At 41.8% G+C, this 12,424-nt stretch overlaps 2 protein-coding genes across 2 annotated transcripts in view; both read left to right on the top strand.

The window, feature by feature from the left end:
- Nucleotides 1-12,424, top strand: part of grid2 (glutamate receptor, ionotropic, delta 2) — a 608,583-nt gene that overhangs the window by 553,865 nt on the left and 42,294 nt on the right. The gene's annotated exons all lie outside the window — the stretch shown is intronic.
- atoh1a (atonal bHLH transcription factor 1a) lies at nt 1,243-2,990 on the top strand. Its single transcript, XM_088628641.1, has one exon. The coding sequence runs from the start codon at nt 1,368-1,370 to the stop codon at nt 2,271-2,273; it is 906 nt and encodes a 301-aa protein (XP_088484767.1). The 5' UTR covers nt 1,243-1,367; the 3' UTR covers nt 2,274-2,990.

The raw sequence follows: 12,424 nt of genomic DNA, 5'->3' as shown, positions 1-12,424 counted from the left end.
AAGAGTTAAACTGTTCATCTGGGATTATGAGTTGGACTACCCAACAAATAAGACAAAGTCTTTCCCGATTGTGTCGACTATATTTATTATTATTATTATTATTATTATTATTATTATTATTATTATTATTATTATTATTATTATTATTATTCCTTTAACGCATCAGATTAGTAAAATAGTCACATATCTTCAAATTGTTTTATATCCCGAAATAGCGAATTTAGGACAAAACCTTAATGAACAGTCATACGGCTGTGCCAGAAATGTAATTAAGTCCTATTGTCTAAAGTATACCCAGAGGAAGACCTTCTGTGAAATGAAAAGGCGTTCATACGGAGTCTATATATTGCCCGCCGGTTCGCTTCATCCGATGCAGTAATGCGGCAATATTCGGTATTTTGGAGAAAAGGCCGAGAAACCTTGTTGGGGATTCTTACAGAGGAAATAAAGTGGCCCAAAGCCTAGCTGGAACGTGTCAAAGTTTTCCGTGTACACAGAGATTGAGGTGCTTGACAGAGATTACAAAACTGCGGAGTACGGTTAGTTTGTTGAAATTCCGCGGAATGATTTTCGGGAGTGCTGACAAAATAATGTCGTTGAAAAGCTTTTTTTTTTTTAAATTGGCAATGATCTCTGAACTACCTTTGCAGAAACCCCTTTCTTTCTTCAAATGTCAAGTTCGGTGCGGGCTGTCGAAAGCTGTGCAGGTACCAGCTCCTGCTAGTTCACCGTGTTGCTCTTTTCTTACTTGTCAGCAGCCTCTCTTCCGAGAAGATTGCTGCGCCTCACCAATTGGTAGTTAGTAAATGTCATGGAGTTAACTCACTGTAAAAGACAAGATGTTGTCTTTACATTTGACGTCATGCATGGTCGCGGCACCCGTGTCCCGTGTTCATGATACCCCGGTTGACATTATCGGTCTGCACAAAGCGAACGTGGCACAGGTGCTCCTTCAGCAAACCTGCCCTCAGTCCTTTTCAGCAGAATATGTCCTACGGGATATCCCATTGTGAAAATAACACCCCTTGTTAAACAGCCTTAACAGTCGCATTATCATAATCAAGTTCAATATAATTAGTTTTACTTCACTCCGGCTTCTTATTGGCTGCTTGCACGCGCCTGCCCGCATGCTCCCATTGGTTAAACTGACACGCGACCAGCGCGAGAAGGGTGGGGGGTCCAGGCGCGTGCCGCTTTTTAAAGGGGCGCTGCGCCTCGAGACACCAGAGAAGCGGTCTTGCACGCGACCCAGTGCAGGGGTGAAAGTCCTACGGTGGGCGAAATACAGTGCTAACATATTTTTGATAAGAGTACTTTTTGATTTGTAAACTTTTTTTAAAAAACAAAACGACTCACCAACTATTGCAATGGCTCGGATGAACGTCGAGGAATGGGGCGAAACGAAAGAGATCAGTGGAGAGGGGCATCCATCCAACTTAGTGAGGGGGGAGCATGGAGGTTATCCACAAGGTATGGCACTTTTGGATAGCAGCGATCCACGCGTCTGGCTGGCTCCTGCGCTGCAAGGCACCTGTGCGGCACACGCCGACTACCTTTTGCACTCACCGGGGTCTTCTGTGGAGAGCCTGCAGCAGGACTCGGAGCGCAGCGGCGGATGCAGGAAAGGCACCAAGAGTCCGGTGAAAGTGAGAGAGCTCTGTAAACTGAAGGGGGTCGGGGTGGAGGAGGGCGGGTGTCGGCAGAGAGCCCCGTCCAGCAAAGCCACCAGCGGAGTGCAGAAGCAGCGCCGGATAGCGGCCAATGCCCGGGAGAGGAGGAGAATGCACGGTCTCAACCACGCTTTCGACGAGCTCCGGAGCGTCATCCCGGCTTTCGACAACGACAAGAAACTTTCCAAATACGAGACGCTGCAGATGGCGCAGATCTACATCAACGCCCTGTCGGATCTCCTGCAGGGCCCGGCAGCGGATCAGCCAAAAAGTGAGCACAGGTCGGCGTACGAGGCAGCCAGTCCCCGCGGGGCTCCCGCGGCGTGCCGCAGGTTCGCCTCGGCAGGTTACCCGGTGCCGCTGGACGCCATGCAGTTTCCCTACGAGGACGGGGCTTTCTCGGCGATGACGGGCCATGAGGCGCTGTCCCCTTCCAGCACCGTGAAGTCGGGTTCGGACGAGAGCAAGGCCTCCCCGAGGTCCAATAGGAGTGACGGCGAATTTTCCCCGCACTCCCACTTCAGTGACTCGGACGAGCCGCATCTGGAGTTACAAAGCGAAGACGAACTCTCCCGAACCACCACACGTTTCGAACCGTTTTAGGAACCACACTTGTCCACCATTCTGGAGCGAGAATTTCCCATATATATATATATTTTTAAAATACGTTGCATACAAAATAATGTTTATTATTGCAAGCCTGTTGTAAGCACTCTTCCTCAGATATACTGTAGATGTTGCTCTTGAGTTTATCATTCTGCCAATACATTTGAGTTTCGTTCCTGGAGGTATAGAAAATACTGTCCTGCCACATAGATTGTCATTACTGCGCTACTGCCATAGGCTCTCCAATTAATGTACAACATGACTGTCTTCCAAAAATGAGCCTAAACTAAAAAGCCTGTCAATGCATACAATTGTAAATGAATGTCTGCCTTATATTCTGATTGATTCTACAGATTTTTTGTAAGTCCCCGTTTAAATTTTTTGCAACTTGTAAAGTTATTGCACGCACTTTAAAAAAAGCCACAGGCTTTAGAAACTACAACACTAATGTTATGAAATAATAATAATATCTGCCAATTTGAATATATATCTATTTAACATAGCCATTAGCTTGTGTTTGCTTTTTATATTTGTAAACAAATCGGTTTTATTTTGTTTCGACGGGAGTATGTTTGTTGAATTATTTATTTCTGTTTGCTACTGTCATTCTTTTATAATGAAAATGTACGATCTAGACATTTTACCATGGGTTGTGTACAATTTATCCATTCATTTTTTTAAAAAAATAAACGAACAAACGAAATTCGTCCACAAGTTGTTCTCTGTTATTCTTGTGCGACTTGCATATAAAAAGTGCTGTCAGAAATTCAAAAAAGGTTTCACGATGGTTTTTCTTATCCTCTTTTATATAAGCAAAGGTTTTAAGTGACTATCTTAAAAAGCTCCTTTAAACCACATCTAGGAACATTTAAAATAATCGGTGACATTAGAGCCGTTCATTTTCAGAATTAGCGGATGCTTGTAGCATTTTATTTAACCCTTTTAGATCCGTGTTTAAAGATTCAGTTCACACAGAATTGTATTATTAATTCAAATGTTGACTTTTATACCAGAGTGATTTTTTTTTTTTGGTTATCATCTCGTTTCAAATGTTTTGCCGGAGGAACTATGCAATGTCCTCGCCGTGGCTATAATCTTTCACAGATCTTCAGATGAAGAAAAAAAACATAATAAATCGGAATACTGGATCACGTAGCCTTTTCTCACCAGAGTATGTTAACATTAAAGACGAGGATTTAACTTTACATTTCTACTAGAGTTACTGTCTAGACTCTCCTTGCCTTTCCAATTTAAACACGTTACTTTCACTGAGAATAGGTCCAGTTTCAAAACAGTTGGAGAATCCAGTAAACCGGTGCCCACGGAGTTATTTTGTCAAGCTGAATGCTCTTTGAAGAGCACCTATGTAAAAGATTTGGCGAGCATTATGAATCGCAAAGCGTTTCTATTGCATTCTGCGATGTAGAAGATTATTTAGAAACAGACTAAATATTGTATCGTAATTCGATAATAAAGTACAGCTAGATATTTCGCGGAAAAGGGTAAAACAGCACCCGAATATTAAATTTATTTTTAGCTGTAATAATAATAATAATAATAATAATAATAATAATAATAATAATAATAATAATACCAACAACAATAAAACACCACCAATAATAATAATAATAATAATAATGATAATGATTATTATTATTATTATTATTATTATTATTATTATTATAATTATTCCACAGGTTTTCGTTTTTAGTTTAGAGTCATGAAAAGTAAACGAAAACAGCACACCTAAGAAGACGGGGATGAAAAGCAAAGTCTTTAAATAAAACGACCGCTGTTGTGGTTAATGAGATGTTTATCTGCCGACTGGGGTGATGAGGACGTGGGGCTCGTGATCGGCTGCATAATAAATTCTTCCACTCCGTCAACAATCTGTAAACTATAGCTGCAGGTTTCTATAATCTCATTAATATTTTGGATAGTTTAAAGTTGGCTACTACAGAGAACACATTCTCCATATGCCGCCCTTCTCCCGGAACGCTGGATGGCCCCATTCCTTTCATTACGAGTAATTAGTATCCTGCTTCCAAACTTCGTTCCAGGTATCCAAGACACTGGCGAAGGAATCGACCAGTTTGTCACGCGCAACTGAAACCGAATCAATACGGACAAATCTTAATTCCTGAAGGACGGGTCTTGACTCCTACAGTTTATCCTCAAACAGAATTAAAGGTACATTCGGAGAAATGTTGCAATGCATACTTTTTACAAACGAACTAAACTCTTGATGTGTACATTTACATTGACATAATTTTGAGAATTTACTGATGAAACCATTCTACCCTTCGTGTATGATTCTACCGTCACAAACAGTACTATGAATGTTAACATTTGGCAAAACAATAAAAGACGCATATTGGTAAGTTTTGCCAAATGTTTTCAAGCGACTTTTCCGTTTCAGTAGCACGGGTGTGAGATGTAGCTACTGCAGGGGTAGGTTAGCACATCACTTTGTTGGAGACCGTTTGTTTTTTTTTCAACAAAAACTTGTAAAATAGTACTGAGGCGGCAGGCACAACGGGTGGTGGTTAAATGATTGCCGGTTACGAAAGAGAAATGGTAATTTGAGTGTTTATTAATTAGCTACGTGTGACAATAGAAAGTTGGCATTACTGTAGTTCGGGGTGTCGGGTGTCTTTATTGAAGCACGCGCTGTCAGCTGGTGAGCGCGCGGTCCATCCACATCAGATCCCCTAGGACACGGCTGAAAAACACGAAACCCCTCCTCCCACCACCAGCCCGCCAACAACAGGCGCAGGGCCCGGCAGACACCCGCCCTTGCCACTGCGAAGACGGCGATACAATTACCGCGTGCTTCATCACACACCTGGGCAGCGTAAAATAAGGATGGTGAAATCAGTCCTGAAACAAAATATCGCAGTGGGTGTCATAAAGTCACAAGGCTGATAATTCAGCTCAATCTGCCCAGCAAGAAAATTAACAAAACAAGACCCCTGAAGCCAGTCACCTACAGTACGTATCGTGAGTGTATTCCATACACAAAGACGTCACCTTCCAGCGTTTATTGGTGTTCCCACCAAATCTGTGTCTTGCTTATGCGGTCTTTTTATATTCGACACTGGCCAATAGTCATTTAGGCTGATTTGCGCCGGTCTACATTTTATGAAAAATATAACATCATTGGTTCAATTGCAGGAGCACTGACAGGGACGGGCGAAATTAGTACAGTAGTTAGCTCGTTCCAGTTGGAAGGAACTCAGTACTTCCAGATAGTACCCAGGAGCGCTCTAAAATTAAACTCAAATTACAGTCAACTCCAGACGATGGCACTTATCCTCTAATGGTGCCAGGAACAGAACAGAATTAAAACATCTTAGACTAAGATGTCTTTTCCTAGACTAAGCAAGACGGTTAAACGAGACTAATAAAAAAGACAAAAAAAAGAAACATATATTCGTTAAAGTTAGGTTATATTTTTGCCTTTTAAGTGAACGGTAATCAAAAGCACAATGCAAAAGTACTGATGTGAAAAGCATTGAACAGAGGTTACAATTTTTTAATAATGTAATAACTTAAAACCGAGAAATATACACCAACGTTGTAAGTGAATTTTAACTAACAAGATACTGGGATAACACCACATTTTAGTTTCAATGACGTATCTCATTCTTCCTATTCGCGCTGCACACTCGTTGAAGTAGCTCGACCTGATAACGTTTGTATGTACAAAGCGTTCTTTTTGCTAGTATTGAGCAATGGACTAACCGCCTTGTGAAAATATTGCAGAAGAAAGGTGAACACAATTTTAATAGCGTGAGCATTGATAATTTATTAAACCGTTCTCATTTTAACGTTTACGTACTTCCACTGTTTCATTTGCCTTTGAGCTACTTTGCATGTGGATCACCCCTCTCCAGCAGAGTCGTAAGGAATTAACTGCAGTACGTAGACATGCGATAATATCATCAGAAATGAGCGATTCCATTGTAATTCCTCTACACCCCCATGCCTCAGCGCACCTCTCCAAGGTTGGCTGGTATACAGTGTTTACTAGACAGGTTATAGACACTGTATATGGGTTTATAACAGGCGAAGGGAATTTCCCAGACACTCTGCGTAATTGACGCCGGCTTTCACAAGTCGCATCCGTCACCGAGCCTATGAAATCTTACTCAGCTGTGTACTGTACACAGCCACAGTTAGTGAATGGCGGACTGCAGATCTGTTTTGATATTAATTTGCCAGTATGAAAAAGTTGTATTCTCACGTTTTCCATGAACATTTTAGGAACTCAACAAATTAACGTTTCAGCTCTGCCCAATCTCTTTGGTGAACGACCTCCGTTCTTTCGCTGGTAGGCGGACGCCGAAGAAAAGGCAATTAAGGCAATTAAGGGCATGCGTACCCTTAAGCTAATTTATTTCATTATTTATTACTTAAACAACTGGAAAAATAAATACCGCCAAGTATTATACCTGCAGATCAGGCTATTAGTATATCGTAGTTAACACATGAATGTTAACTGATTGCTCAATAATTATGTCACTTTAAATTGCAATCTTTAAAATTTGTAAAGTTTCTGCGTGTCCAAGCAAGAAGGTCTTTGATTCGAAGGGCTTACTAAACCGTGGTATCAATGAATCCTCAGATCTACAGTTCTCGAATGTGCCGTAGAACAGAACCCAGAAAAGGTACAGTTGAAGACAATTACCTTCACGTGTTCGATGCAGTTCGCCTTTTAAACTAGAGTATGTTTCCTGTATTTGTGCAATCACAGGTAAGTCATTGTAGAACATTTCCTACTGTACATCGTTCCGTGTTTGAACGTTTCAGCCTAAAGTATTGGACAGCTTCAAGAACCATGGTTTAAATGAAATGTGACAAGACGGGTAGCGATAACGAAATTACAGTAAAATCGAACTACATTTTTAAATGAAATTTGATCAGTTTAATTCTTGTGGCATGTTTTCCATTCTGTGTGCTAGGCGTGGTTTTGTTTGTGTGTGACTTGGCGTGGGAATGTGCCACCACTCCCTCGTCCTTCCTTACCGCTCACTCGCGAGCCTTTCATCTTCCAGTATCTTAAAACGGAAAATCGTCTCCGTTACGGTGCGCATACAGCATATGAATAAACGTGCTTGATTATTTTCTTTGTTCAGTATCTCAAAAATGTCAGAAGCCGTAGACGTTTAACTGGCCTTGTATCCTGCCAGCTCACAGGAATTAAAAATCGCTTTGTCGTCTCCCCGTTTTCTCTGTCAGCACGCTCATGCAGGTTTTTTAAATGAAAGAGCCCGATTGTGACTGCATCGACTTTTTCCTGGAGTGCACCTCGGGTAAACGTGACAGAACGAGGAAAATACGAACCCATCGAGCTCCATTTTTTCAGAGAGTACTGTAAATAAAAGTCATTGCGAGTTACGTTACATCTTTTGCATTTAGCATCGGTAAAAATATTTTACAGTTTTCTTATAGGAGTTTAGCAGAACGGAATATTATGAGCTTACTGTATCTGTAGGGTCATATTAACCGCACAACAGCAGCAATAATTGAGTTATTATCATTAATAACACAGGATTCTATTATTCATGTCAGTGGTTATTATTAATTTATATAAATAATGAGATTAGTAAATTTAAAAATCTAGAAATAACTGCTCCAGTGTATGCCTTAATGTCAATTTAGACATGACCAAACAGTTGCTAAATACAGGTATGTCCCGAAGTGCCGGCTCAAAGTCATGCTACCATTCTGTCTCTGTCAAGAGTCCTACACTAGATACTTTTTATATTAAGAAAGTCATATTTTAATTGTAATTCTGATGAACTTCAAGAAAGAGTCTGTGAAGAATACTGTTAATATCAGCCTCTGGTTATTCTTGGTGCCCCACCACTTTCATGTGCCCTGTGGAACAGTTTGCATTACCATGCCAGTGATAGGTGATAAAAATTAAAGCTTAAAATACAGAACTTGTAGTTCACCAGCCCTCTGCTTGGTTGGTCCTACACTACTGCCAGACCCTGTGGGATCATCATTCTGAAAGCAAATGGTATATACGTAGTGAATCAAGGCCCAATAGTGTACTAAACATATTGTGACATGCAGAGGTTTCCAGCACCTGAGAAGGTAATTTTACCAGATGCATAAAAATTAGTGACAGCCTATTCAATCTATTTAATCCCCAACACTACCCCCAAAGTACTTGTACTGTATCTGCTGCATATTTATGGGTATTACAATTTCTGATGCGCTACTCAACTTGTTACGGCTTTACTATCTTCCAGTTATGGAGCAAGGAGGTATTATCTTGTTGGCTTGCAATGAGCATTTTTTTTTAAGCAAAAAGGTCCATTTGAATATTAAAACCGGCAAGCAAAAGCACTGAATCACAACTAATCTGGATTACTCTTCTATGCTTGAGACAGTTCATCGTTTCACCTAGGGCACTAAGCTCTGGTCTGAGTTCATTTACTGCAAAGTTTTATGCGACAGCACGTGTCTGATGCCTGTTGTTGTTAAAAATGATAAGCAATGCAGGCTGATGCAAAAATACTTATTTCAGCTGTCAAGCCACTGGTATGAATAATGAAAATGTCTGAAAAATACTCTTTAAATAGTGCTGCGCTAATGCTTATGTTTGTATTTGTAGTGGGTAACTAAATATTACAGAAAGCTTTGGCCATGTGCAAAACAAATAGTTTCAAAGGGTAACAGGTAGAAAGAGGTGCCATGACCTTTCACCCTGTCTCACCTCTGTTTGCAGCTTTTATTCCGTTCATTTTTCAGCCCAAACCAGCCAGAGATACCCGAGCTGTAAACCAAGCTGGGGGTTGATCTTGGGAGCAGGAGCTCCAGCCCCGCTGTGTCATGAGCACTGAAAGAAAGGACCTCCCCTCCGAAAGTTAGCACCCATGAATTATTAATTCCCCAAACAATAGGAGCTGTTGCAGAGAGCCAAGCCCTGCTTCGCAGCGAATTACGCTGTCATAACACAATGTGCAATATTAAAAAAAGTCAGCTGTGCACGGAAGAGAAAGAAAGGCCTAGTAAAAAGGGGAAAAAATGAATCAATTATTTAATAGTGTCATTATGTTAACTGCTCACACTACGTGCAATAACAGCCCTCTGTCTTGTCCTCTAGCTTTGCTCTGTATTTTGGAATAGACAGTGCTTTGAATGTTTGTTTGGAGTGTCTTTTAACTCTTCAGCTCATCACCATTAGTTCTGTAACCAATCTTGACATCAAGACCAGGACTTTGCTTTGACATGTGACTGCCTGCCCAGCAGGAAAAAAACTCCAAAGCACTGCATGAAGCTTCACCTCGTACTGTAGACGTTTGATCCACCGAGCACCAGGGGAGGAGCGATCAGGGCAATGTTGGAGCTGTGTGGCAAGGTAGAACCAGCCATTATTTGAGGGGTTTTGGTGAGTTCAAGCGAAAAGACTATGATATCAGGGGGCAGCTCCGTTGACATGTGCTTCTAAAGGCAAAAGCCAGGAACTGCAAAGAAAAGAAGAGATCTTGGTGGTAGGAGCATGGAATTGTGGGAATATGGAACAGGCTGCCTGGCCAGGTTGTTGAAGCCACTATCCTTTCTTTCATGTAAGGGCTGGATGAGATCCTGGGATCAATTAGCTCCCAACAACCTAACAGGTTAGATGGTCCAAATGACTCCTCTCATCTGTAACTGTTCTTTTGGTCTAAAATGTTTTAGGCAGTTTAAAAATATATTTAGGATAAAAAATAAATGAAGGGAAAATTGTGTCAATTTTATGTTTATTTAGTATTTATAATGGTTTAAGTCAATTTAGTTTAATTTTATTTACTTTTTAACCTGATAAGGATGCTGTACAGCTGCATTTATTGACTTGTGTTGCAGCTTTTAGTCTGTGCAAAAGACGTCCCTCCCTCTTTCAGGCTGGGACTGACTGCTCTGCCATGATATACTGTACATCACGGTTGAAGATCAACACAAGTACTTTGTTTACCTGGCTGAGGGGATTTAAACTGACCCTGGCATTTACAAACCTCTAACTGAAGGGATAAGGAATAAAGAGATTCCAGATTGTTTTTTTGGGGAGGAGAAAAAGGAACAATGAAAAACAGTGGGGAAAACTACAAACTATATATCAGTTTTATTGGGTTCTGTGCAGAAGGACATCAAGCTGAAAGCTGTGAGACTGAGTGTTGTATGATGAGTGAAAGCAAGAGTCCTTATAAGGAAGGACTACCGCAAATTGCAATATGTTAATGTGAAAAAATAACTTCTACATTAGTACTATTTTAATCTAGACTTGGGTGAAGTTGATCAGCTTTGTATGCCAGTTCTATCAAGTGACACAGTCTTAATCTAAATAGCACTAAAACAAGAAAGAAGAAAACTCAGAACAATCTACATAGGTGTCAGATCCCCTCATTATTAATTCATTTGTTGTCAGCAGTTGTTAAATCGTCCACTTATTATTGTTGTGCCAAAATCCTGTCATAGAACATCAACATTAACAGCTGGAGAACAAGGACAGTGGCAGTTTCATTTTCACTGAATATTTAATTTGGATGTTCTGAAATGCGAAAACACAGCCTCCCTCAGCTCTTTCCCATGGCTATCATGACATGGAGATGGGTGAAAGTATGAAACCTTGTGAGTACTTGCACCAGCATCCTGCATGATAATTTACATTGCTTACTGCTCATTTCTAGACTTAAATGTGACGAAAGCTGTTAAACAACTGGGTCTCTAAAGTGAGATTTTGTTGATTTACAAAACATGGTGGAAGAAGCAAATACCTGAACTTCTGCACTACATGGTTGAAATGCTGTAAAGTTACTACAGGTGTGGTGCAGTTTTAAGTGTCAGCACATGGCTCCTCCATGTTGATATCACCCCCCTGATCAAACACCAGCTCCTTTGGTCAGGATGATCTCTGCCTCAGCCACCTCATCAGCACCATTTATGAAATTTCAAGCCTCAAGCAGGCTTTCCACTATAGTATGGGAGTGGCACGCTGGAGCTGATGTGTTTAAGATGTTCTGAAATAAGAACATCAGCAGGATTCTCCAAAAGGGGGAGAATTTCTGTCTGTGCTATGGCTTGCAGAAGGTTTTAGTCACTTGCTGCTACTACAACAAAGACAAAAGCAAAAAGGAACTGGCTTGCTGTGGACTTACTGACACAGGGCCTCAGCAACTCCATCTGCAAATGGGTCCTGGACTTCTTGACAGGCAGGCCCCAAGTGGTGAGGACTGGAAACAAAACCTCATCCCCTCTGATCCTCAACACAGGCGCCCCCCAGAGCTGTTGCCTGAGCCCATGGCTGTATTCTCTATTACACAGTCACAGTGCCTTTGTGACCGTCGCGGTCCCGCAGGCGATGACGTCAAAGTATCCGATTTAGCTCCGCTACACCCTCCCCTCCTGACTTCGCCTCAGCGAAGGACACTCTTGTCCGGGTCATGGCACCAATGTGACCGTTGCGGTTATACGCGGTCTCATGCCCTCCGCCACCCGTTCCATCCCACAGCACCTGGGGCGCAAACCTGGGTCTCAGGCGTAACACAACAGGGAATCAGCTGCATGAGCTAAAGGAGACCTCCCTCAGCCCAGGCAGCTGAGGTCCCTGCTATGCGCAGGGAGGGCGATGACATCACCGTATTCGAACTAGGTCCACTACACCTTCACTTCCTGAGACAGTTAAGGAAGTGGGGGATGAGCAAGACAACACTCACCAATTTTTACCGTAATACGATTGAGAGTGTCCTGACCGGTGGTATTACGGTGTGGTATGGTAGAGCTACAATACAGGACAGAAAAACCATACAGAGGGTTGTGAGGTCCGTGCAGAAAATTACTGGGACCGAGCTACCTTCCATCGACCAGATATATCTCGACCGCTGTCACAACCAGGCTCGAGTTATACTTTGGGACCCAATTCACCCTGGCCACAATCTGTTTTCACCCCTGGGTTCTGGTAGGAGCTATTGCAGTATCGGAACACTGACGGATGGATTCAAAAACAGTTTATACCCCCAAGCAGTCCGAATCTTAAACAACTCAGATTAGCACCTGCACTTTGAGGTACTGCACTGTTTGCACTATGTCCTGTCTTGGCTGTATAATAATGTCTATTGTCTAAATTTATTGTCCATGTCTGTTTGTTATTTGTGCCT

Source organism: Lepisosteus platostomus, chromosome 4 (genome assembly GCF_059453375.1).
Source record: "Lepisosteus platostomus isolate fLepPlt1 chromosome 4, fLepPlt1.hap1, whole genome shotgun sequence".
Classification (NCBI taxonomy): Eukaryota; Metazoa; Chordata; class Actinopteri; order Semionotiformes; family Lepisosteidae; genus Lepisosteus; species Lepisosteus platostomus.
The sequence above is the reverse complement of the archived record's forward strand: the minus strand, read 5'-3'. Positions and strand labels throughout refer to the sequence as shown.